This window comes from Antrostomus carolinensis, unplaced genomic scaffold, assembly GCF_000700745.2.
Source record: "Antrostomus carolinensis isolate BGI_N321 unplaced genomic scaffold, ASM70074v2 scaffold20105, whole genome shotgun sequence".
Lineage (NCBI taxonomy): Eukaryota > Metazoa > Chordata > Aves > Caprimulgiformes > Caprimulgidae > Antrostomus > Antrostomus carolinensis.
Window position 1 is genome coordinate 1,755 of NW_010318658.1, and position 27,348 is coordinate 29,102.

General features: G+C 36.1%; 1 protein-coding gene across 1 annotated transcript; it reads left to right on the plus strand.

Annotated features, from left to right (window-relative positions):
* Positions 1-390: 390 nt before the first annotated feature.
* Positions 391-25,821, plus strand: USP7 (ubiquitin specific peptidase 7). The gene is made up of 25 exons (XM_010168985.1): positions 391-517; positions 3,308-3,362; positions 3,902-3,982; positions 4,080-4,170; positions 4,985-5,067; positions 6,048-6,157; positions 7,023-7,179; positions 8,294-8,438; positions 9,042-9,172; positions 10,275-10,409; positions 10,599-10,700; positions 11,398-11,503; positions 11,911-12,003; positions 12,738-12,805; positions 14,014-14,114; positions 15,505-15,658; positions 16,965-17,032; positions 18,152-18,260; positions 18,358-18,435; positions 18,772-18,872; positions 19,462-19,561; positions 20,297-20,416; positions 21,668-21,739; positions 22,653-22,743; positions 25,199-25,821. Exons 1-25 carry the CDS (start codon positions 396-398, stop codon positions 25,303-25,305), a joined length of 2,580 nt encoding a protein of 859 aa, XP_010167287.1. The 5' UTR covers positions 391-395; the 3' UTR covers positions 25,306-25,821.
* Positions 25,822-27,348: the final 1,527 nt, after the last annotated feature.

Here is a 27,348-nt window from a genome sequence, read left to right on the forward strand (position 1 = left end):
ACTGAAGTTGTTTTCAAAAGCCTATAGTATTGATCAGTGTATCTAGTCCTACTGTGATTGTGTAGACGTATCGGGCGTGAGAAGGTGTTCGAAGGTGTTGAATGCTTTAGTGCATTTACTTTTCAAGGATGTAATAAAGGAACTATTTAGATAATAGAACTGTGAATGGAATCTGTTGTTCACATCTTTCTAACCACTGTGCTGTAAGAGTGATTCCAGACAATTAATGTTTTTACACTACAGTACATGATTTTTTTTCAGCCTCTTTTCAAGTGATGATTAAATGGAGTTATATGAAGGAAGTCACTGAAGAGGAAAGAATACATTAAACAATATGAGCAATAAACTTTTCCTTAGATACTAATTGAACTAAATGCTTTTTTCAGGCTGTGTACATGATGCCCACAGAAGGAGATGATTCATCCAAAAGTGTTCCTTTAGCATTGCAAAGAGTGTTTTATGAGCTGCAACATAGTGACAAACCAGTTGGAACTAAAAAGTTAACAAAATCTTTTGGGTAAGTTTCAGAGATTTGTAGTATTTATTAGGCTGTTAAGTAGCTTCCTAAAGCTTTTCTTTAAAAAGATTTTATTTTAATCAGGCTAGTTTTAGAGAGGTGCAGAGAAATGATAATACAGCATTATGTTAATTGCAAACTTTTCTTAGTTTGCTTGGATAGGTTTGCATCTATAGTCAGTACTAAAGGCAACTGATCCAAAAGTCAGATTTTTTGGCGAGGGGAGCAGTACACAGTCAAACACAACTGTTAGCAGGGTTATAATTTACCTATTACCTGAAGATTGTGTGATGTTGCTTAAGTAAAATTCAGGACAAAATATGTTGTTGAAACATTGCAGTTTATGTATTGTTAATGTCTTTTAAAAATGTAAATATGTTTTAAATTTAGAGAAATAGCAGTAATTTGCATTTCCGTATTGTTAGTTCTGCATTGCTGACTGTTGTAACATTATCTTATGACATGTCGAAGATGCACATATTTTTGCCCATGCACAATGAAGAAATATTTCATACTGTATTCTGTTTTGTGATTTGAAGCTTAAGAGGAGTATCTGTTGTATGATGTAAAGGTGTGAGAGTACACACACAAAGTAATTCTTTGCATTTTCCTCACTTTAGCAGCCTATTTTCCTCCATAAAGCCCCTACGAAAAGGCTTGCTTTTTACTTTCATTTTTGCCCAGTATCCAGTTCACTACCTGGTATTTTTTCCAGTGTGATGGTATTTTTTGGGAGATGGCGTTACAGAGGGTAGTTTTAAATCTGGAGTATCTAGACATAGAATTATACAATATAGCTGCATTGAGGGTGTTGATTCTTTTTTTTAACTAGCTTGATGTTTCAGTTGAGCACAAGTTAGGACAGAAGATGAAGATTAGCATAACATTTACAAGCCTTTTCTTTGCATGTCGTGTAAGCATGGTGTAGGATTTTATAAAAAATTTTCGAAAAGATTGTATTTTACATGAGTTTGTTGCACTGTATTTGTAGACTAATCTTTTGTAGTAATATTGACAAGCATTTTTTATTTAAAAACAGTTTAGGAAGTTTGTACCAGCTTTTGCACTTAGCTGTCCTAAACCTTGCAGTAGCGCTCACTCCTGATAAGACTCTTTGTAACCTTTCCTTTTCACCTTTTGGGGGAATTTTAAAATGAGATGGGTAACCCCAGGGTTATATGTTTGTCTGGCTGTATCCTCTTCCTACTAGCACATGGTATATTTAGTTTATCAGCACTGCTGCTGTCCTGTTATGCTGGAAGGACTTGCTGATATCATAAATGATTCATCTTGAGTTAAGATCCCAACTGTGTCCTGTTCAGTAGCATGAAGAGATCTTTCCTGGGTGTGTTGGAGATGCTTAATTTTGTATTTGAGAGCAAGATTTTAAAAATGTATTCGTGCTTGCCTTCGTTCTTGGGGAGCCATTTCAGAATATGTTTGAAGATCGATCTTTCACCCCTATTAAATCAGAGAGGGGTTTCTGACCTGAGACCTACTTATGTGCTGTGTAGAGTGTAACTTTTTACTGGGTATTTTGAGTTTCTAAGTTTGACTTCTTTCAGTAGAAAGTGATGCTGTTGTCTGAAGGAGCCCTTTTTTATCCTAATATTAGTATGTAAACTTTTTATTTTATTTTGTCCTGTAAATTGGCTAGCGTTTAAAGCCTAAGGGAGTCAGGAGGTTATTTTCCATTCTTAATTATCCAATAGGTAACTTAATTCAGCTTGTTTAAGTGAGGAGCCCCACACAGTTTCTTTTGGCACTCTTCTGGGAGTAGTACACTGCTGTGTGACAGTGGTGGTGAGTCAGTGAGAAGAGGGTGGGGGAAGAAGATACGGTTACTCTTGCTCCTGGTCACCTCTGCGCTTGTGGCTTCAGGAACCAGGGTTGAACCTCATGCTGAAGCTAAAGGCTACAGCAAACATAGCTTATTTCATATGGCTGGGAAAAAGAGAGCAAAAAAAGAGTTGTCAGAGACTTAAAATTACAAAGAATTCCTGCGTTTCACAGCTCATAGGGGAAAGTATTTAATGCTGAAACTAAAAGCACTACACTTCTCTTTATTTAAGGCAGTAGTGCTGAATACCCTCGTTGCAGTGTGCCACCTTGGCTGTGAGCCCTTCAGAGACTGTTGCTGTCACCTCTCCTTTCACATGAGTGTGTTTGCACATGGACAGTTCAGGAAGCTAGATGTGTCTTTGCATCCTTGGAGTTACTGTGCATCCAGAATTAACTATTTAGCTGAGCACAAAGGAGCCAGTATTTCCTATAAATCCATTTACCTCCTTTCATGTGCTGAAATAATCCCTGAATGCTACTTGACTGCACCTGAAGGGCCCTCAGAAGAGAGGCTGCTAGAAGCACACTATGGAAACTATTCTGACAGCATTGAATTGCTCCCAGGCCTTTTCTTAATAGTTTTTTTTTGACGTGAACTGAGACTAGGTTGTGGACTGGAAGAATTCTTCTGCTAGTAACAGCCTGGCCCTTGTCTCTTTGGCTGGCTCCAGCTGCCTTCCTGGTCCCTGTCCTCAGATCCACAGAGTGAGAAGGCAAGCAGGCGTAGAACGGCTGCCAAAGTGTCCCACAAGTTCACTGCCCATCCTTACTGCCAAGAAAATCTTACAGAACTAAAAAAAATCCGTGCGTCAGCCAGTACTAAATCAGAGTGTCTTTACATCTTGCTATGTATTAAATTCTTGATCTGCAAAGAGATCACAAAAATGTCTTTAGAACTGTAAGTTTTCTTCATAATATAGTAATTTTGTATTAATTTGCCTTACAAAGGTGGGAAACTTTAGACAGCTTCATGCAACATGATGTCCAGGAATTATGTCGAGTGGTATGTTTTTTTTTCTATTTCTTACTGATCTGTGATACGTGATGTCTCTTGATATTGTGTATATATAATATAATTCAGTAACACTCCTAGTAATAGTGGCACTGATTAATTTAAATTAGGTCTCTAAGATGTAGAGTTTTTGCCTCTATTTATTTCTCTTTTTTAAGAATGGGATTGATTGTGGCCTTTTCTGAGTGAGGAATTTGTAAAGGACAGGGAAAGCTGAAAATAAGTGGAACCCGTGCTAGTGGTCCTTGTCTAGCCATGGAGAGAAATGCAGTTTTGAAGACACAAATGCATTGTTACATTTGTGAGGTTTTCCAGACTCAAAGGACTGTAGCTGGGGTAGTCCTCAGTGCTGTTTTTTGGGGGAAGAGAAGGATTTAAAGGACTAGAAAGGAGATACCAGTATGAATAGACTAAAGTTTCATTTTTATACCAGTGACTTAGAGCTTAATTAGTGAAGTAGTCATCTGTATGTAATGAAAAAATTTAAAAACTACAAGTTTATCCTGTGTAAAAACTAATTTTTCTTCCAGCTGCTTGATAACGTGGAAAATAAAATGAAAGGCACGTGTGTAGAAGGCACTATTCCTAAATTATTCAGAGGGAAGATGGTGGTATGTATTTAGTCTTTTTTAAAATTTTTTTTTTAAATTTAAATTAACTGTTACTTGTATACATTGAAATGCTGTGGGTTTTGTTTTTTGTTTACAGTCTTATATCCAATGCAAACACGTAGACTATCGATCTGAACGAATAGAAGATTATTATGACATCCAGCTAAGTATAAAGGGAAAGAAAAATAGTAAGTGATACATTGTGATATGCACCAATCAAATACATCAACATGTTGAACATCTTTAGTGCCTGTTGATTTCGAATGGATTTGTTTGTGCTCAGCACTTTGAAATATCCTTGCTTTAATTTCAAGAGGAAAGATTTTTGTCACCTCATTGAAAACATCTTCTGCAGAAAATGTTTTTGGTTACGTTACGTCTTCTCCATTCTCCCATTTCTCTTCCCTGCTCCTTCCCTAATTCTCTTACTGATATTTTTTTATAAATCTATCAGTTATAGGAGTTTTCCTGGTGTTGTAAATGTGCATACTGTGCCATGGTGATAACAGGAGTGTTGTCACAGTAGGTTATAATTTATAAATGAAGTTGGATGAAATAGATTCTTATTTAGACCTGAGCGTCATAATAGGCAAACAAAAAGAATGCATTAATCGGAGCAGCATAGCAGTGGTCCCCTGTCATCACTTTACCACGTACCTGGCATACAAGGTGCAAAAAAGGGCATGTAAGAGTCCAGCAAACAGAATCATTTAGCTTGATACTTAACAGTTGCAAAGTGAGAAGCGGAGATTTGGCAGACAGTTGTAACTTTGATTTTAAAATCTGTTGATATTCTTGTGTATGCCCCTACAATTTGGTACATTTCTTGACATTCTTAAGCAATATAAAACTTTTTTTTTCTTAAATAAAGACAGAAATACTCAAACACAAGCTCACATGTCTTAATATGTTATTTGATTATTACATTGAGCCCCAAGGCTAGAGTAAACTTACATTTTTCTTCCTCCTTCCCTACAATTCCCGAATCTTTTTTTCATTTAGTTTTTGAGTCCTTCATTGACTACGTTGCAGTGGAACAGTTGGATGGTGATAACAAGTATGATGCAGGAGAACACGGCTTGCAGGTATTTTTCTTTTTTTAATTTGGTTTTAAATTTTATTTCTCTGTCCTTCATAAAGTAACTTAACAAAGCTATGGTAGCCAAAAAATGTTGCCAAGCCCATTCTAGGTTGTATCAACCAATTTTGATTTTTTTTTTTCTCCCTTAGACAAGCATTTACATGGATCCTCTTAATTGCTGTTAGGTTTGTTGAAATGTAGCTTGGATTTGAAAAGTCTAGTCAGCACTGAGTTTCGCTTTTATACCTGTGTTTGAGTGATAGAATTGTTAACTACTGATCTCAAGACTGAGTGGTTTTTCTAAGAGTAGTCTGTTCTTCTATGTGTCTAGTAAAAAAGCAGCATAGCTCTAAGAGTTTATAGAGGTCATTTTTGTATCATCAACAAGAACACCAAATGAACCTGTGGAATTTTAAACATTTATGTGTATGCACATGTTTCTGAGCTTTTCAACTGCGCTGTGCTGCACCCACTGAAGGAAGCTGAGGTCCATTTTAAAACCCTTTGTTTTACTAAAGCTTTTTTTTTTTTCTTTTCTTTTTTTGCAACTTCCGTAAAGCAGTTTTGGGGAGTAATGTTCTATATATTCTTTAGCTGTTCTCAGGAAGGTACAGCATGGTAGCCAAATAGTTGTTGGCAGAATGCAATAAGCATCAAATTCTTAGTTGATAAAAAATGAATTTTCTCCTCTGTATTCTCTTTTGTTTGTACAGGTAACTTGCTCTTAATACAGTGAGAAGTTTGCATGTGCTTGTATAAATGGCCTAAATTTAAATGAACTGAGTTCTTGTGAGTGTTATTGGAGTAGCTTATGCAGCGTTAAGATAGTTTACTTCCACCCCAGTTCTGAACATTCTTTGTTGCATGTTGTGTTGTCGAGCCTATAAAATAAAAGACCATAGGAGGAGTGTCTGTGGCAAACGAATATTTTGAGTTGCTAAAAATCTTGCAATTTCAACCCTCTGTTTCCTTTAAAATGTCTAGGAGGCAGAGAAAGGTGTGAAATTCCTAACATTACCACCAGTATTGCACCTACAGCTCATGAGATTTATGTATGATCCTCAGACTGACCAAAACATCAAGATAAATGATAGGTAAGGTTTTTGGTTTGGTTTTTTTTTGTGGTTTTGGGGGTTTGTTTGTTTTGTTGTAGACTTTGGATCCATTAAGATATTTTATAAAAAATAATTTGCTCAAGTCCTATCTTTTTAATCAACTCCAAGAGGAAGATGTATGCACTGGCACATGTTAGAGGTCCCCAAAAGGTGCACTGATTGAATATTAAAATTCTGAATGACAAATTGAATACTTAAATAGTCATTTGTAGCTGTTGTTTTGGATATGAAACAAGTGAATGTGTCTTTTAATGCCTTGTGGAACGTTCTCTGTGCCATGTGTGGAAAATTGGTACATTGCAGTAGGCTGCCACAAGAGTGAGCAGGATAAATAAGTAGTCTTCTGCTTTCCCTCCATCTATTTCCATGAGTGCTCTCACAGTAAGTAGAGGCTGATAATTTATCAAGGAGATACATTGTTGGTTGTAAACTAAATCTGTATTGCAGCCATTTCAGTCTTGCCAAGAAGGTGAGGCTGCAGCAGGTGAAAGACATTTCAAAATGTTCCAGTCCAGTGGTACCTGTGCTGGAAAAGCTGTATTTGTGTACTAGAAATTAACAGGTTTAGAGCTTTTCCCTTGGCACAGTGAGTCCAAACCAGCACTGTTTCAGTACTCTTACCCTTGTTACTGACGGCATGTTTTTCTCAGGTGCTTGTAAAGATTATTTTTATTCTATATTAAAACAGTGTAAAATCTGACATTCTATGCAGTATATCCTGGCATTGTCACAATAACTTGTTCAATTTTTGTAACTTGCTTTAGCATTAAGTACTGATATCCTGCATAATAGCATGTGTCTGTCTTAACTACAAATACAACTGTCTTACTTCTTTCCAAACTAGGTTTGAGTTTCCCGAACAGTTGCCACTAGATGAATTTTTGCAAAAAACAGATCCTAAAGATCCTGCCAATTACATTCTTCATGCAGTTCTAGTACACAGTGGAGATAACCATGGCGGACATTATGTTGTTTACTTAAATCCAAAGGGAGATGGCAAAGTGAGTATTGAAAAGCACCTAAACATATTTGTGTTTTGCAAATATATGCTTGCAGTTTTCATAATGAGCAAAGCTTTGGAATTTCATTCCCTTACAGAAGAGTGTGCTGGCACACTCACTTCATCACACAGGGATTTGGCTTCTCCATGTAGTTCTTAGCCTGATACTTTTTAATTTGATGCCTTTTCTAATGTATTTGGGAAACTTACTTTGTGTTTACAAAAAGAAAACCCAGCCGCCCTGTTGTCTAATTTTTGCTCTTCAGGGAGGAGCCTGCATTTGGAGGCACTGAAGAATCACTTGCCTTCTTAAGAGGAGCAGCTTTATCTTTGTTATTGCCTTTTGGCAAAAGATTGTTAACAAAGGGAATCCCTTCAGTTGTGTGTATTTATGCGTTCAAGTTCTACTGCCATCAAATTTTATCCAACATTTTTGTTTGACTTTATTGTGAAGCAAACATGAATGTTTTGAATGTTTCTGTGACTCGGAAGTTCAGTATCTTTGCATGTCCCACTGTTACAGGTTTAGGTGACTTGATTGGGTTGGACATTTATAGGTCAGGTGTTTCTTCCTTTGAGTTGACTGGTTTTGTGTGTACATCACTGTTCACAGTAAAAGTAGAAGTCAGCTTTTGCCATGAATTTGTTGCTATTTGTCTTTCATTCTTAATTGGCTTTATTGCTTTAATTTCAAATTTGCTGTAAATTACTTTAAATGTACAAATAATTACTAGATGTCTTGAGCATCACTGCTTTTTATTTTATTTTACAACAAATGAGGTCAAATTTCTGAAATTCATATAGGAATGTTAGATTTTTAATAGCAATCTGAAGAAAAAGTTATTTGGATAATTATTGGGCTTTTGATATTCAGTGTAAAATGTTCAAATATTTCAGTAAAGGCTTGGTGTTTCTGGCCTTCCTTATGCTGAGTGCAAGTAGCAGGTAGCACTGATTATACTGAACTAGATTTTTTTTTTTTAAATTCATGCTGCTTGAAGAGCAATTTTAGTTACCTCAAAGAGCTGAAAGATGTGTCAGAAATAGGATTAATCTATCATTCAAGAACATGTTTTTGTGTGTATGATATTATTTATATAAAATTTTCTTTCTAGTGGTGTAAATTTGATGACGATGTTGTATCGAGATGTACAAAGGAAGAAGCGATTGAACACAACTATGGAGGTCATGATGATGACTTATCTGTACGGCACTGTACGAATGCATACATGTTGGTTTACATCAGGGAATCAAAATTAAGTATGTATACCCTGCATGCGTTCCAAGTTAGATTTACATACAGGGATTCATCACTAAATTTTACTTGTGAATTGTTGGCAATCTTCCTATACAAAGGGGCTTTGTTAGTTATAGTTGGAATTTATAGATTCTGTGGGATCAACCAGCCTTTTTTTCTCTTCTGGAAAGTATGTGCTAATCTAGTATCTTCTTGTCTTAGCATAGTAGGACAAGACTGTTTATCTGCAGTGCTTTAGCCTTGATTGTTTCAGAGGATGGAAAAAGCAGTGAACTAAATTCAGTGATGGAAACTAGATCCAATTGGTTATAAATATGTTGATATATGTATACTAAAAATATTGAGTGGTGGTAAATATTTTTTTTTAAATCCTGAAAATGAATATTTAATTCAGAAGTCTGATACATATTTCATGGAAGTAGTAAATTTTGGCTTGGGATAGGAAATGGTTCTTTTGCCAGAACGTTATGATATCAAACCATGTTTTTAATTAAAAGATGAAAAAAAGCTGGTTTTGACTTCAAATCAGAAGAAAGTCAAGTGTGTATGAAGAAAGCCCTGTTTAATGTAAACCTTGAAATGACATCACAAAATCTACTTTGTAGGTGAAGTTTTGCAGCCTGTCACGGACCATGATATTCCTCAACAACTTGTGGAAAGGCTACAAGAAGAGAAAAGGATAGAAGCTCAGAAGAGGAAGGAGAGGCAGGAAGCTCACCTCTATATGCAAGTGCAGGTCAGCTTTTGAAACAGATCAAGTTGCAACTACCTTACCATTAAAATTCAGAATGTTGAGCCACCCAAGACAAACTTTGATTTTTCAGTTTTTTGCATTTGTGTTTGGAAATAGCATTTGAAGTGAAATTACTGTTTTTGTGCTTATAAGTCTGATTACAATGCTCTTAAGTCTGCATGCAATGAATCCTAATGAAACACAGTGCTGTATGTTATAGATATTTCTCTTTTCTGTAGAAGTTATGTGCTTGCAAACAAAAATAGTAAGTTCAGGTGAAAGGAAAAGGGCCAGGTTATTTTAAATGACTGCCCTGCCACTGCACTTTTTTCTTCTTCAGGAATTCTCTTCTAAAATTAGAATGTATCAAGCCATAGGCTGCAAGCCTGGACTACTGCCAAACTGAGCTCATCAAGTAGAAGCAGAAGGAGAGAGTGCTTATATTTGCAATTATCTTTTTGGAAAAGCCAGATGGACTAGATTGTTACAAATTGCCTTAAGGAACCCTGTTTATGGCTCTTCCCAGAGCCCATCTGGCAGAAGAAAATAGCACCCATTTTCCATTTGCCTCCATGTTTCCTTGCATCTTCTTTCTGGTGTTCAGAAGTGGAGCTGTCGGTGAAGTTCACCTTGTTCTGCGCTGCGTTTACACTAGAGCTGTTTCCAGTGGAGGGACTGGCAGAGTTGCACCCTTTGTCTTTCTGTCAACAAAAAATGCATGGGAGCAGTGGGAGATACAGGAAACATTTCAGGCCAACCTGCTTGCGTTACCCCAGTAAAATAATTATGTAGCCTTTTTTTAAGTGCCAAGATTGTTAGAGCACATGTTTCCAAGATTGAGATCTAAGCAGAACTGGTTTTTAATTGTTTGGGATTTGTAAGAATTAGTGTATTTTAATTACTTACACTGATTTGACTATCAAACACAATTTTTCAGTTTCATTATAATCTGTATACATGCAGATTTTGTTCATGATGTGAATAGTGTTACCAGTGTACCATTACTCAGAGAGCCAGTGAAGTTGCATGGTAAAGCCTCATGAGAAGGTATTACAGTGTGCAGCTGAGTTAATATGAATAGTAACCTTTTAATGTAATTTTTCAGATAGTGGCAGAGGATCAGTTCTGTGGTCACCAAGGCAATGATATGTATGATGAAGAAAAAGTTAAATACACTGTTTTCAAAGTATTAAAAAACTCAACGCTTACAGAATTTGTTCAAAATCTCTCTCAAACGATGGTAAGTTTTCTCTACATGAATATCTGTATGTATTTATTTTATTACATTATGGTTGCTTCATAGTCTTTATCCTCTCCAGGTATTGGCAACAGTCATAATTTAGACCTTTTAAAACAGGAGATCTGTTTAAGAAAAGAATCTTAGCTGTTTTGTTTGTTTGTTTCCTGTCACAATTTTTATTTATTTTAGGGATTTCCCCAGGATCAAATCAGATTATGGCCAATGCAAGCTAGAAGTAATGGAACAAAAAGACCTGCAATGTTAGATAATGAAGCAGATGGCAATAAAACGGTAAATATTAATTGATAGAGGGCATTTTTTCTGTACATCACCCATGATTTTTAGTTCTCGTTAAGAATCTAAAAGTTTGGGACGTCAGATTTTTCAGATTTTTAATATAATCTGTATCTCATAGAGTTTGATATGCGAGAAGACTTGAGATTCATTGGATTGATTTGGACAGGAGAGAGGCCTGTGGTGCATGACCTTTTTTGCTATGAAAAAAAGCATGATTGTGATTTTTTGATGTTAGATTTCAAACAGATGTGTCTTTTTGAGTCCTCCATTATTTGGGTAAAAACTCTGGATTTAGTGAAATGTGTTACTTAAAATGTAAAACCTTGTGCCTAAATACTGCAAAACCTAAATACCGCAAAAAACAGTGGTTAGTTTCACTGTCCTGTTACTTCTAAAGTGAAGTAAATTTCTTGACATAATAAAGACAGCCGTAGGTATATTTTTTAATTAAAAATAAATAGGTCAATTTAAAATAAAACCTATAACTTGTGCTCCATTAAAACTTTTTTTAGTGTTTTTATATCTGTCATTGTTTCTCTTCATAAACTTCCTGTCATTAACAGAACAGAAAAAAAATAAGTCTTCCACTCATAGAATGTCATAAAGTTCTTGTATCTGATGAAGATGCAGATATTGAGTTGTGTTATGTTCTCCAGAGACGTTTTTTCTTCTTCCACATCTTTCTATGTAGATGATTGAGCTCAGTGACAATGAAAATCCATGGACAATATTTTTGGAAACAGTAGATCCAGAGATGGCTGCTACTGGAGCAACATTACCCAAGTTTGATAAAGATCGTAAGCATATATGCTAAAACTTGAGTAAATACAAAATGCTTTTATTTTGGGTATATCTCAGGAAACATTGTGTGCTCCTTTTTCGAATGTTGACATTGATGTGCCCATCAAATGACGGTGCTGAAATTAGTTTTTCTCATGCAGTTCTTCCCTCGTTTATTTTCAAGTGTAAGACATTTCCCATGTTTCTGGAATCACTAAATAAATTCTTATGTATATAAGAGTTGATTTATAAAAATTCAGTATATAAGAAGATTTAAGGGCATTAATCAAATTAATAAATCAAAGACACATCTTTGTCACTGTTTAAAGAAAAATATCTAGGTGATTTCCACACCGCCCACCCATACTCAAATAAGACTTACTTAAAATTAAATCTTAATTAAATCTTACTTCTTAACTTGTAGATGATGTAATGTTGTTTCTGAAGATGTATGATCCGAAGACTCGGAGTTTGAATTATTGTGGACATATCTACACACCTATATCCTGTAAAATACGTGAGTTCTGATATTGAATTTAATTGTTATAATTGAATTTTTTTGGAGACAATAGACAGCATACTTTTTTTTCTTTTAATATTAGTTTTATGACAGAAATCAAAGGTAAACCACAGAAAGAAATTCTGATTTCTCCCAACAGTTGACAGTTTTCTTCCCCATGTTGTGTCAGTGAAACTTTCCACAAGGCTGCAAGCTTTGCCTTAGTACACTGTTGGCTGTCTGTTATTATTTTTCTTGTTGCAGGTTTGCTGTATTCACGATGTGTTGCTAAACAAACAGCTGTTTCAAACTTGCTGTAAAGCTTTGTGACTTGATACTGCTCTCCAGTTTGTTGTTTTTTTTTTTCCTCCTTCTATTTCAAGGTTTTTTTGGTGAAATGTACTTCAATAGCTTTTAAAATAACTCTTGTACAACTTTTTGCTGTGGTAGCCTGAGAGCGGCAACTCAGACTGAAGTGGGTTTGAGCCTTGATTTTCGTATGGTTTCCTTTAAAGACTTCACCAAATGTCCACAAAGTAAAAATACTTCAATTTCTCCTTTTGAATGTCTCATTTTGTTGACTTGTACACGCTTTCTAATTTTGTATTTTAAATGTAATTTTTTATTCAGTCTCTCTTAGGCATTTTAAAACTTTTTATCCAGAGCAGAAAAATAGGTCCTCTTCTTTTTGGAGGAGGTCTTGCTAGCAGTTAAAATGCAACACATTTCATGTTCCTTTTCTTTTCCAATAGGTGACTTGCTTCCAGTTATGTGTGAGAGGGCAGGATTTCCACAAGAAACTAACCTTATCCTCTATGAGGTTTGGATTTATAGACTTTTTGTAACTTTTTTGTCTTTTACATGCTATAACTAGAGAAAAAGAAGCTTTGGTTAAAAAAAGGTTGCTCATAACAACTGTAATTTATAAATTGTAAGCACTCTGTAACCTGTAGCTTTGAAGTCTACAGTGCTGCAAGAGTGTATCAGCAGACAGTTAACTTCAAAACAGATTTAAACGACTAGAAGTGTGAGACTTTAAAAACAACAGATCTCTACATGAAGCCCTGCATGAGCAGCTTTGCTGTGCTAAATCTGTGCATATCTTCTGAGTCGCAGCGTTAGAGGGGCTAATGCTGCTGCGTTATTGGCCACTGTGTTTTCAGTGTCCCCCTTAGACAGCAGAGTTGAAAATGTTGCATCTTCTCCTTCCTTCCCTAAGTTAGAAGTCAGCAAATAAAATACCTAGCTGCTAACATATTTGTGCCCAAATAAAGAAATAGTAAAAATTTATAATTGCTGTATTTATTAAGTGCTGAAGACGCAAGTCTTGCCAAGGTAAAGTCCTTGCTGCAGTAAGAACAAGGAATTGGGTTTAATTGTGTTTTTTGTTAGCAGTCATGCTGCTCTCTCTGGTGGTTCCAGGGGAGCACACACACTTTCATGCTAAAAAGCAGAACTGTTAGGTACTTCTACTCTGTGTTAGTCAGACTTGATTCCAGTTTGTTTAGACAGGTGCTTTTATCCCAAGAGGTCAACCTACCTGTAAGTATAAATATGTAATATGCGTGTAGATGTTCTATCGTACATGCATTTATAATAAGGCTTTGTTATTTTTTTAAAAAGGACAAGTGAATTGCTCTACAAAAGTTCTGCATTATTAAAATCAGTGAGCATAATCAGTGTTCTCCACATTTCCTGGAAGCTGCATCAGTAGAACATTAACCTCTAAATTTTGGAAACTTTTTCAGTGCTAACAACATAATACTGAATGATAAGATAGTTTTCAAAATTAAGATAACTTGAGTGAGACTCCAAAGGTAAAAATGAGCAGCCTGCTTTATCAGCAGCAATTAGATGTATCTGGACTTTAGCTAAGATTACATTTAATTTACATCTATATCTCTCTCTATCCATTGGTTTCAGTTGAAAGAAGATACAAGTTAATCTTATCTGATAATTTCTTTACTATTGTGGTCTTTATTTTTCTTTTGTTTATTCTGTGATCAACAATTTTGTTTTTTATTACAGGAAGTTAAACCCAATTTAACAGAAAGGATTCAAGACTATGATGTATCTCTTGATAAAGCTCTTGACGAACTCATGGATGGTGACATCATAGTGTTTCAGAAGTAGGTATTTTAAGGGGCCAGCTTGTCATTGTAATTAAATCACCTAGTTCACTTTGAAAGCAGAACTTTCTTTGACTTAGCATTTTTAACAAGAGCGAAGTGTAATTTTCCAACTGTCGACATGTTCTCAGCAGTTCTCATTTGTTTATTCAAGGAGAAATGAAAAAATACTGGTAGTATTTTAATTGTCAGATGTCATGCTATTTAAGGAAAAGAAGGTTTCATCCTAGTTTAGAAAACTAATAACCTAAATTAGCTCTTAATATAACCAAAGAGTGTGGTTCATCAGTGTGTCTGAGATCTGCAGCATTTTTATGTGGAGCCTGTAACTCGGACACTGAAGAGCCTACCAGCATTTCAGATCTTGGGCTCTGTACCATTAGCACTGTACAGGGCTCTTGGCTTGGAGTTCCTTTCAGCCTAGAACTAAACTGAACTAAACTGCTTTCCCTTTTTTCCTTTTACTCATGCACACAATAAGTTCCATACTGGTCCACAGTGATGAGATGCTCCCAGTTTGCCTGAGCATGTGCGACTCGTAGGTGTACTGGTGCTTCAACTGGGGTTTTCTCCAGGGCAAAAGGAGAACTCCTGCATCTTGTATCTGTTAAAGGGATCATTCATAAGCTTGTCAGGGCTATAAATCAGCATTTCTATGCTCTCACTCCTGATGGTCACACCCAACTGTGTTGCTCTGTTTCTCTCCATGGGCTGACAGTGGGTGGAAGCCAGCTAGTCTATCTTCAGCACTCTTACCCCAGATTATGTGAGATGAATGTATTTCTCATGTCATGCCTTGGAATTCGCATTCCCTGTTGACCCAGTTGGTGTTATGCACCTTTGGCTGGCTGCTGACTCCTGGGTAAGTGCACAGCTTGTACCCTGGTGCTATTCCTCCGCTGAGAAGTTAGGGGTACCAGTCAGTAATGACCCAAACCAGGGTCTGTGCCGTCTGTTTCTGTGGTTCAAGGAGTGCTATTGTACATCTGGCCTCTGGGCAAAGCCCTTAATGCAGGAGTATATGGAAAGCTGTGGCAGCATCAATACAGACAGGCAGGAATGTGCCAGGGTGGGAGGGAGGGAAGGCTCTGGCTACAGTGCCGCTGTGAAAGGGCTGGAATCAGAGTATTGCCGGGTTGCCAAATGAGCCAGCACAGCATGTGAGTGTTTGCCCTTGCACTGCACAGAAATACTCAGGGGTGTGGGTCACTACTGACTGTATTAGTTCTACTGTGTACAAGTGGTGTCTCTTTAAAAAGGTTTCTAAACTTTATTTCTGTATCTCTTGACTGTCGCTGACTTACTGTAGAACATACTTTTAAAAGCCCTAACTGCTTGTGTGTGTAACAATGTGATATGTAATGGTGTTATCATTTGTTTGCTCTTGTAGGGATGACCCAGAAAATGATAACAGTGAACTACCAACAGCTAAAGAATACTTCCGAGACCTCTATCATCGTGTGGATGTAATTTTCTGTGATAAAACCATCCCAAATGACCCAGGCTTTGTTGTTACTTTATCCAATAGGATGAATTACTTTCAGGCACGTATCCTATTTGTTTCTCTGCTGTTGTTTCCTTGTTCTGAAAGTAACTTTTGCGTTAGTTCTCAACTGCATTTTATATATTTTTAGAAAAGAGTAGATCTGTTCTTGTATGTTTTTTGCATTGTAGTGATTACAGATTTGAGGAAGCCACTAACACTTGTGAGAAGAACATACTCTTAAAAAACACAGTTTTATTAATAATGAGTTGTTTTGACAGTCAGATTCTTTCTTGATATGCCATTCTGCTCTGTCAGGAAAATGATGCTGTAATATACATTTGCTTTATAAGTGACATATAAAACTTGCTCAACTTATTTAGCTGTTAAAAGAAAAATACCTTGGGAATCTAGCAATAGCTATTTGCTGCTTGTAATATCACCAACAATATTCATTTTGTAGACTAAACTGTGTTTTCTTCACACAGTGCTGTTTAGTGCTCAGTGACACTAACAGGTCAAACCTGTTGTTTTCATAAAAGTTGACCCGAGATGTTTAGAAGAGGAAAACTGGACAATGTAATTAAAAAACCAAAGAAACAAAAATTGGTTTAATCTATTAAGTGCCTGAGTAGATTTGGCTCCCTGCAGTTGCTCTGGTCAGTGTCAAAAAGATCATTTAAAACCAGACAGCTTTATTTTCTGTCACCAAAGGCAGGAACCTTGAGCACCTGCTTATATAGAGGAAGTCATGGATGACTTTTGCTACCCCGTTCTCATTGTCTGCTTTTCAGCAACTTGCTTTCTCTTATTTCATTTTTACTTGAAATGTAAGTTCTTTATAGTGTATTTTGGTAAGGGAAAAATAGGCAGAGGATCCCCATGATTTTGTGAGACAGTGACATGAAATATACTGATAGAAATGATGTGGCAGTATTATCCAGCAAGCTGACTTCCTTGGAGTGAATTAAAGAACAGAAGGAGTTTTCAAAGAGCACATCTTGCTTATTTCCCCAATAACACTATAGGGTTTCTTTAAATAAAAAAACCCCAACAAAAACAAATGAACAAAGACAAAATTGGAGTAGAGCTATTTTTGTGGATTTTGTGGCCTTTTGGTAACAATGGTTTAATGTAATAAAACAGGCAATTCCATCTTTTTTTTCCCCCAGTGTTTCTTATTCTGTGTCAACTGTTCAGAAGCTAAAGATACTGGTTTATTTTGCCTTGGGGAAGTAGACATAGTGGGGGTCTCTCAGAATTTCAGTAGCATAATTTTCTTGACGTGTAACAAACGACTGTGTGATTGTACAGCAATGTCATAACTGTCTGAAATAATTCAGAACTTACCAAAAATTTATTTGCAGGTTGCAAAGACAGTTGCGCAAAGACTTAATACGGATCCAATGCTATTACAGTTTTTCAAGTCCCAAGGGTAAGGTGAATTTCCTTAGTGTTTAAACTGTTCTTTAAAATACTTAGCCCAAATATAGATGGGTAGCAATTACTTTGTAGCTTTTTACAGGTTGTAAACTAATTCTTTACCAGTAAACTGTTAGCATTCTGGCAGGCACAGCAAGTTGCATAGACAGTTTAAATATTGCAATGGCTGGCTCTGCAGCCTCAAAGAATCACATGTTCTAGAAGAGTTCTAGGAAATGGCATTGAAAAAAGATGCATTTTAAAAGATGACTGTTTGAATTTCTAAAATCATTAATTAATTAATACAGCCTTACTGTATGGGATAAATTACTAAGCTAATGCAAGTGCTGTTTCAGTGAATGCAGATTTCTAGACTGGAGAGCAGAAACAAGTGCACATAAAAGCAGGATTTTTGCTGATTTTGCAGGTTTAAATGCAGGAATTACTTCACTGATTCCCCCTCCTCTTCCTTCAAAGTCTGCAAATAAAGTTTTATGAAGACGATGATCTAACAAGTTCATAGCTGCTAAAAGGGGCATTTCTGGTTAAAGTGGTGTCCTCAGGCACAGTTGTATAGAACTGAATTTTAATCTGTATAATACTATAGCAGAAAACAGTGTATTAGTAGTTATGCTGCAAGAATAACGCGTACACAAAAAATACACCATCTTTTTGTATTCATGTAAATGTAGATTGCTTTTTATTAACCTGTAGGTATCTCCATTCATCATCAATGAGTCTGTCTTGATTTGAGTAGCTCTTTATAGTTTACAGTGCTGTGGTCACTCTGGAATTTGCTGTGTCATGTGGCTCCACAAATTAACCTTTCACAATCTAAAGCATGTGCTGCTCTACTAGTAGTTTCAAAGGAATGTTGGTCTGTGACCCTGCAGCATTCAAAGTGAGCTTGTAAACATCCAAGAGAGGTAACATGCACAGGGAGTGGTATTTCTGTTCCCATATGCTCACCTGTTTTTAAAAATCACTAAAGCACTGAATATAATGCTGCTTAGGCTGTCCTAGCAATTATATGAAACTGTAAGCCAGGAATAAAAATGTAGTTGGTACTTTCATTTACTGAGTAGTGATGGATTGTAGAGAGATGCTTATGTTTTTCTTTTTCTTTCTGTAGCTATAGGGATGGCCCTGGTAATCCTCTTAGACATAATTATGAAGGTACTTTAAGAGATCTTCTGCAGTTCTTCAAGCCTAGGCAACCTAAAAAACTTTACTATCAACAGGTAGGAGTCTTTTGTTTTTATTGGTGTGAATTAAAAAGAAATAATTCTGCCCTATACAAAGTATGACTAAAGTGTTTTTTTTATTTTCTTCCTCAAGCTCAAAATGAAAATAACTGATTTTGAAAACAGAAGAAGTTTTAAATGCATATGGCTAAATAGCCAGTTTAGGGAAGAGGTAAGTGAAACTTGCTGTCACACACTTGCTGTCATTTCTGTGTCAAAACTGATACAACTGTGATTATGGTGCAGTAAACACACGCTGTTGTCCTTGAAGAACACAAAATTAGATCAAAGTTGTAACTTATGTAAAAAACAAACAAAAAACCCCCAAAACAAAACACCGAAAAACCGTAAAAAATAAATTTTAAAAAATTGTTCCAGTTCTTAACAAAAACTTTGAAGGTAACATAGATGTTCACTTCAGTAACTGTTATTCAGTGTATTCTATGCTTTAATGTGGTTGTTTACATTTTCAGGTTTTCTAATCATTTTTCTATTTCAAATTCTGTAGGAAATAACAGTATATCCAGATAAGCATGGGTGTGTGCGGGACCTATTAGAAGAATGTAAAAAAGTTGTAGAACTCTCTGAAAAAGGTTCAGGGAAATTAAGGTAAAGCTGGAAGATTTTTTTTTTTTTTTTTTTTATGTGATCATGTGGATTTTATGCAGAAAAGTATCCATAGAATTTAAAATACCGTGGAAACCGTTATATAGTCTGCTACTATGTTAAAAATAAAAAACTTCCAGATTCACATTGTTCAGCAAGTTCTTATTAATGACAAATATAAATTTTTTTGTTTTGTATTTCATAAAGTTACGTCCTTGGGATGTGTAAGTTTCATCAATTGCATTTGTTAACTCACAATTTAATAATTGTTTGCAATTCAGGTATTTCATGCTGTTTACTTCTCAGGAGTTAAAAGTGAGGTAATTTAAGGAGAGTTAAAATAAAATTAAATTGTAATTGCATGTATTGGCTTTGTTTGCCATGAGAAGTAATTTAAACTCTTGTAACTTCACAGCTTAATTTTTACTAAGGACTGAATTTTAAGTTTTACAAATACAGCAATACTATCTGTTTACATCCTAGCTACACTAATCCTTCTCAAGGTTTGAGAAAGAGATACTGTGTTGATTTTTTTTTTTTTAATATACTTTAAAAAATTTTTTAATGCTTTTCCTGTTTATTTATTTTTAAGGCTGCTAGAAATTGTAAGTTACAAAATAATCGGTGTCCATCAGGAAGATGAGCTGTTAGAGTGTTTGTCACCTGCAACAAGTCGAACGTTTCGAATAGAGGTGAATACTATTTTCTTACAGAAACTTTAAAACTTTACTTTGAGAGAAGAAACTCTCTCAAGTGGTAATTCTTTTTTCATCTGCTTCCCCATAATGATTTCATTGTAGCATTTTTTTATATATTCATTATAACAATAAATGAAGACTTCACGAGGGCTTGTCCATAGGACATTTGCTGCCTTAGCAATAATTCCAAGGTTTGTTTGAGGATTCGTGATGTAAATGTTTATGCTTAGAACCCACTTTCATACTCTAAACTTAAGTATTCTAGAAGACTTTTTTTCCTTTTCTGTTGAGTTTGAGGTTCTTGAGTCAAATTTTGATACTTACCATGTGATTTTTCTAAATATTTCATCATGCAAATCTGTTAACTTGCCTCAAAGTTCAGAAATTTAAGGAAAAAAAAAAAAAGTTTCCAGAGTAAACTGTAAAGAGGAGATGACAAGAGGTCTGTGATACTGCTATGGAGTATTACTACAGCTGATGGAAGATTTCATGTCAAAACAGCCATTTGGGGAAGCCAGATTATTTACTGAGTAGGGGAAGCTGAAATCCTGTCATGCCAGGGATTAATCATTCTTATAAAAAGACTGTCAAACAGCATGGTTCTTTTAATTGTTTTAAATAGACTTGCTTTACATCAGTAATGGTACCTCAGTTATGCCTTTAGTTACTTAAGTTACTTTTTGGGGAAGTTTTCGCTGATTGCAGTCATAATTTTTTGTCTGGATCTAGGAAATTCCTCTGGACCAGGTAGATATAGATAAAGAAAACGAGATGCTAATCACAGTGGCACATTTCCACAAAGAGGTTTTTGGGACATTTGGAATTCCATTCTTGCTGAGGATACACCAGGTACAGCATGCCTCCCTTTTCTTCCCTGTGGGATTGTATTGATGATGATTGTTTTAAGTACTGTCAAAGAAATTGATTAGTATAAAAGTGTGTAGGAAAATATTTCTCCTGTATAAAAGGTTCTACCCCATTTATGCCTTCTTACAGTTGAATAGTTTACCAGCTCACTTCTCTTTTTGCATATGCAGATTGTGTAGTGTTTCAGTGAACCTGTGCAATATCTACAAAGTAGGCATTCAGCATCAGCCAAGAACCTGAAATACTATCAAACTGATAGTAACCCCCCCTCAGAACCTTCCCAACAAGCCTAAAATCCTATTTCTAATGCCACTTTAGTAACGGCAATGCAAGCCTGTTGGCAGAAGTGGCTAGGCCGTGGTTGCTTGGCTGCTTACTGAGACACGTGGTTATGAAAAGTTATTTAGCTTTCTTGAACATTTTCTAAGATTATTTTGGATTTTGTAACTTCTATAATTTGATGTGCTTTATCTTCTAGGGCTGGAAGTTAATACAAGAGTGAAAGCTAATCTTGAAAGCTTAATTTTAATTCTTAAGTTTTTATGTGGTACAGCTCCAGCTGAATGTCACACTTAATGCTTTTAATATCAAAGTGTATTTCTGGGGGCAGTTAGCAATTTGCTTCTAAACTTTTTCTGGTTCATACATGTTAGTTTATATGAAAATTATCTACTTTTCCAAATGTTTTAGAATGGGAAATATGTGCATCTGCATCTCTGCATCCCATAGAATTTTGCTTTATTTACATATTTTTTATCAATGTAGAGTTAAGCCTGTGTGGTGATTTCTGGTGGAAACCATTTGCACTGCATTTCTCTGTGACAGTTGATATATATTATTGATCTTTTAAGCTGATGTTACACATCACTTTTTTTCAGTTTACATACACAGTGTGTATAAACATAGTAAAAAAAGCTACTAATTGAGAGGGAGCAGCACAGGTGCTTCCCTGCACAACTTCAGCCTGCACGTAGCAATAGCAGTGCATGGTCGATTTGTGGGACAGTTTGCATAATGATGGATCAATAAGACTTACAGTTGCTGAATTTATAACAAGTTGTATGTTGTTACTCCATATTGTAGTGGACGATGTTGTCACTTGTGTAATTTTGGAAATAACTGAGAGATTAAGGCAATGTATTTCATTGAAACTTGAAGCAGGAAATAACTAGCAGCATCACTTTTTTCCTAGATTTTTTTTTTTCCCATTAAAAATCTTGTTGTAATTATTAGGGTGAACACTTCAGAGAGGTTATGAAGCGGATTCAGACAATGCTGGACATACAAGAAAAAGAATTTGAAAAGGTAATGTCAAGTTGGGAGAGTTATCATTGCTAATTGTAGACCCTAAAAGAGTTTATTTTAAGAAGTTGGAACACCACAGATTTAGGATAAGTGTAGATTTTGATCAATAGAACACTTTCTTGACTTAAATAATGCTTTATCTGAGAACAATTAGGTGGGGTGTGTAGGAGTAGTATTTCTGTCCTGCATCAAATGAGATACTCAGCAAAACACTAAAGCAACCTGTAAAAGTTTAGATGGTGCAGGACCCCGAGAGGCCACCCACTTCAGGTTCCTGCTCAGAGCACAACTGGCTTGAAGTTAAGTCAGGTTGCTCAGGTTGTGCACTTAATTGCAATTTGAAAACTCCCAAGGATGGAAATTCTACCATGTTCTGGACACTGTATGTAGAGCATCACTGCTGTCATTGTGAAGACACTTATTTTCCTCATGTGTAATCAGAGTTTTCCATTTTGCAGCTGATGAAGGTTGCCTCTTGTCCTTTTGCCGTGCAGCTCTTGAGTAGAGTCTGCTTCTGTGTAACAATCTTCAGTCGATGGAAGGCTAGATGTCCCTGTCAGCCTTTTCTCCTCTGGGCTAAACAAACCCTTTTTCCTTAGCTTCCTGTGTGCCATGGACTCCAACCCCCTAACTGTCTTACTGGACTGTTGCTGGACTTGCTGCAGTTTGTTGCCATCTCTTTTTCCCTGGAGGGCCCAAACCTGGACTCAGTATTCCAGATGCAGTCTTATCATTTCCTGAGCTTTCATTTTATCCCACTGTCAAGCTTGTGGATGAAGATTTTAAACAGTGTTGGTCTATATCAGCCCCTGAAGAATCCCACTCATAACCAGCTGTGAGGACTATGAAATTAGACTTGAAGGCTTTGTTTTAATGTGATATCTTACCAGTTTTTTCCCTTTCCTTTTCATAGTTTAAATTTGCTATTGTAATGATGGGCCGACACCAGTATCTCAATGAAGATGAGTATGAAGTGAACTTGAAAGATTTTGAGCCCCAACCTGGTGAGTTTTTAGACAACCTGACTGCTGAAGTTGCTGCTAGTTGTTATAATGTGATTAGCCTTAACTGAGAATGCAGGAGATTGTTCTTTGTACATGAAATACATTATAAGAAGTAACTAATCAAGTATTTATATACATTTGTGTGCACACTTAAGTGTTGTGTATGTTAGTCTGAGTATATGTATTTTATAGCCCTATAAATAACTAAATAAGATGTTTCCTTGTGAGTTAAAAGTTTGGATTTGAGTGACCAAATGGGTCAAATATCAGTATAACATACTTTACAGAAGAGAGTTAGCGTCAGTTGCACCTTACCTGTGTTGACCATCTGCTTCCTTGTACCTTTGATTCTCACACTGTTGTTGGAGTGTGTGCTCATGTTATTCCTAAAAAATATTAAGGTCTATTTTCATCAGACTCATTTTAAGTGTGCTGCAAAGAGGTATTTGAATTCTCATACTCATTGAAGATGCTTCTTGTTCATTCTTGATATCTTCAATGAATCTGAAGAATCTAACAAGATTATTACATATGTGAATAGGAAGCTGTTTAGATTTTCTTTTCCCAAGGGGTGATTAGATTTTCCTAAGAGGTGATTCACCAAGCTACAAATGCAGCTCTGTTCTGGATTTGTCTGTGGATGGTCTACCATCTTGTTTACTTGACTAATATTTAAAGCTCTGTTCTCTGGGGAATTTACACACAGGAGAAACCAGGTTAACCCTTCAGGAGTTCCACGCAGTCATCTATTGAGGTTTTCAGTTGGGAATGGCACCTTTGAATCTGCAGTCAGAGCTCTGTTGAAAGCCTTGAATTCATCGGGGCTTTTCCCCCCTAGCTTAGCTGAGTGTTCCTTTTTGTGAGCTGCTCTGTCTGGTAGAAATGAGATTGAGGACAACTTGATCTCTGCAGTTCTATTTTTCTGACAATTATGGGCTCTGGTTTTTGTTGGCAGGTTGTGCTAGGGCCAAACTTTCTGATTTTTTTCAAGCAGTGTTCTGGATTTATGTAGCAGTTGTAAAGAAATCCTGTAACTGTCCCTTTATTTCAAAACCCACAGGGAGTTAGACCTATACTGTGATTGAATACTTTGCAGGAACCTAGCAAAAGTCCTCTTGTGGTATGTTACACAGCCAGGTTTATGGCTCATGGCTGTGAATATGAGGGGACTTGCCAAAACTTTGAATGCCTGCATCTGCACATGTCACCTGTGAGCAGAGAAGTATGTCACTGGAGGGACCTCTTTTTCTGCAGTAGTTGTGAGGGGTCTCTGGTTGATGAACTCAGAGGTGGATGTTTCTCCATGGACAGAAAAACTCTCTTGTGTGCTCAGAGTCCTGATTTTATTCTGTGAATCATCTTTCTGGGGTGGGAAGAGGGAGACAATAGTCTGAAATGAACTATGAGACTTGCTGAGCAAAGCAGAGCCAGTATTGCCAAAACAACGTGGAAGACTAACCAGGTAACTAGGGTCAAAAGTACAGGACTAGCAGAAATAGGAAAAGGGAGAACTTGAACTGTTTGTAGGAGTTGTAGGGACTGTAAGATGAAAGGGTTTTAATTTGAGAGTTCATGGGAAGTTGCCCCTTTGATATAATATGCTTTGATAGAATTCATGCCCTCTCCGAAATTCTCCTCTGGAGTGACAATAGGATGCTCGAATGCCTTCTGGTTACACTTGACGGCTTTGAATTAGTGTGCTTTTCTTGCTAGGGGGCTATTTCGTTTCTGCCTTTATCATTTCACTTCAAAGAACATTTGATGCTCTGCATTGAGGACATCTTAAAAGAGAATTTCTCCCACTTGCAAGCAGTATGTGGACTGTGTTTTTTAATGAAAACTAGCAGTAGATAAAACCATATTGGGTTGAACAAGTGAAAAAATCTGTATGTTTTCTTTACAGTCAAAATATGACTAAATTTTTTTCTCAGAAAAGAAAGGTCAGTTACATGATTTGTTACTTAACTGATTATTTACATTTTACTTGAGTTTAACAAATGTTCTCACTTAAAGCAAGTGATAAGAATAACTTAATACAGCAGAGAGAACTTAGAATATGACAAATACTGTAGATTGTCGTATTTAGATGTTGAATGCCTTTCTGTTTTCAAACAGGCCCAGTGCTTTGGTGAAAATTGGTACTTTGATGTGCCTGTGACCTTAAATTATAACGGTGGTTTTCTTGCTTTAGCACACACTTCACTGCTTTAAACTCCTATAAGTGACTGAAAAGAGAAAAACTAACTATCTGATCCAGAAACAGCTGTAAAGTGTATTATTGGAAGGAAAGCAGTGGTCAGGAAAGCCAGCCTGTTGGCTGTGCTCTGTAGGACTGTTCTCAGTACTCTGTGATTCCTAGCAAACTGTGAACAGGGCACACAGGAGTAGTTTGTGTAGAGGAAACTTTCCAGTTTAGTCTTAAAACTTCATTATTTTTTTCTCTTTTCTTTTCTAGGCAACATGTCTCATCCAAGGCCATGGCTAGGGCTTGACCATTTCAATAAAGCCCCAAAGAGAAGTCGCTACACTTACCTTGAAAAAGCTATTAAAATCCATAACTGACTTACTTAACCAGATTGTCAAGGCAAGGGACAAAAATAAGTGTGTGTGTGCACCTTTTTAACAACTGTAGAACTTTGGTACACGTGCACTATATCTGAAGTCTTCAGCAAGAGGATTTGCTGCTGATGTTAATTTTATTTTGTTGAGGCTGTTCAGTTTGGCTTCTCTGTATCTATTGACTGCCCTTTTTGAGCAAAATGAAGGTGTTTTTATAAAGCTTGGATGCCAATGAGAGTTATTTTATGGTAAACGTAATGCAAGGCAATTGTCAGCATAATGAGGGAAGAGTTTAGTAGAACAGTTGACATTGGCAAAATATTTGTCGGTAGTACGTTTATAGATGGCATAAGCTGGCTGGCTGCCCTTCCCGGTATGGTGTTCACCATCACTGCAGCTAGTAAGTCTTATGTTTAGACTCACATCAGATTTATTTCCTTCAGTTATACTTTAAATGACATTTTTGTGCATTTGTAAATGCAAAAAACTCACATCATCAATAAATAGCAATCTCTACTTCATTGTGTACATTGTTGGCACTTATTCGGGATTTTTGTCTCCTCCAGCTGCATAGGATCTTTTTTAATAAACTAGTTTTCGTTTAATTTAGTCACTACTATGCATCCCGTTTTGCCAAGTGGATGCCCTGAGTCCTAAAAAGAGATATTTGGGTCTTTTTATTCAATTTTCAACCATTGATAGATAAATACCGTTGCAATTTATTATGCCATCTTCTGGCAAATAGAATGACACTCAAAAGTTGGCAAAAGCAAGTGAAAGGATTATAAATATCATTAATATAGTTAACATGGGAAGAGATGGGGAAAACACAAGAAATAGCCTTTTAGCACCGAGGGCATGCTCACTAGTGTTTAGTAAGCTGTTGACTTTGTATAAAAAAGGAGGAAAAAAAAAAAAGAAGAAAAAAAGAAAAAATGAAATTGTATATTTAATGAATGAACATGTACAATTTAACACTTGGAGGTTAATTTTGTTGGGTGAGTCTGCAAGTGAATTTCACTGATGTTGATATTCATTGTGTGTAGTTTTATTTCAGTCCCCAGACTGCTTCCTTTTATTTTGGAGCTAATGCCAGCCGCGTGTCTAGTTTTGAGTGCAGTAAAGATAGAATCAGCAGTTCACACTTAATTTTACATTCTTTTCCAGTATTTTATTTTGTTTCTGTAGCCGCAGTGTACAACAACTCTTCCTGTATATTGCCTTTTTTTGCTGGAAAATGTTGTATGTTGAATAAAATTTTCTATAAAATTTTTCTTCGGTGAGTGATGACATGGACATTGAAGAAGATTTCTCCTCTCCTTGGAAAGAGAGTTTTGGGAAATGTTTTAGTTTTTGAGGTTTTGATAAAGGTGTGTTTTTTTTCTTAAGTGTTGACAATTGTATAACCCTCATTGATTGTTTTGGGGAAAGTTTGTGGGGTTTTCTGTTTGTTTTGAATTTGGAGGGGTTTTTTTGTTTTTTTTACCTCCTAACTAGTCACATTTGAGCTTAACAAATAAAAGGTTTTCCAGGAAGGAGCCGTGTACAAATAAGACAAATGGAAAAATTATTTTACTAGTCTGTTTGTAAAGCTTGTAGTAGAGTCTTTGTGGTAGACTTGACTCTGCCTGCCTGTACAAAATTTTGTGGTCCAGATTCTCAAGTCTAATATTATAAATGGTGTAAAGTGAAATCTGGAATCTCTAAAGGTAAGCTCCCTTACTAGAGTGATAGATTCCCACCGTAATGTATTCCCTGTATTCATAAGAACAACAAGAAAAAGTGCTTAGAAGCTTCCCTTTCCCAGACCCATCAATAAACATTTAGTAGGGGTTGTGTACACGTGACGGCCTTTCTACTTTTTTCTGAGATGGATTCTAGTGATTACTGAAAACACCAGCAAGTATTTTTAAATTAAATTTTAAGATCTGTTTCATTCTTTTAGCTTTAAAATGAATTATTCTGTCAAGTTTTAGGTATGTTTGGATTTCTTTTTTTTAATTTATATCTTGCAGTGCTTTTAACTGTCTCTTAGTTATTTCCAAT

Coding starts and splice junctions, on each gene's coding strand:
- USP7 (XM_010168985.1), top strand. CDS start 396: ATGATGCCCACAGAAGGAGATGATTCATCCAAAAGTGTTCCTTTAGCA. Junction 14,115..15,504: donor GACATCATAGTGTTTCAGAA/GTAGGTATTTTA, acceptor TTGCTCTTGTAG/GGATGACCCAGAAAATGATA. Junction 18,436..18,771: donor ATAGCCAGTTTAGGGAAGAG/GTAAGTGAAACT, acceptor CAAATTCTGTAG/GAAATAACAGTATATCCAGA.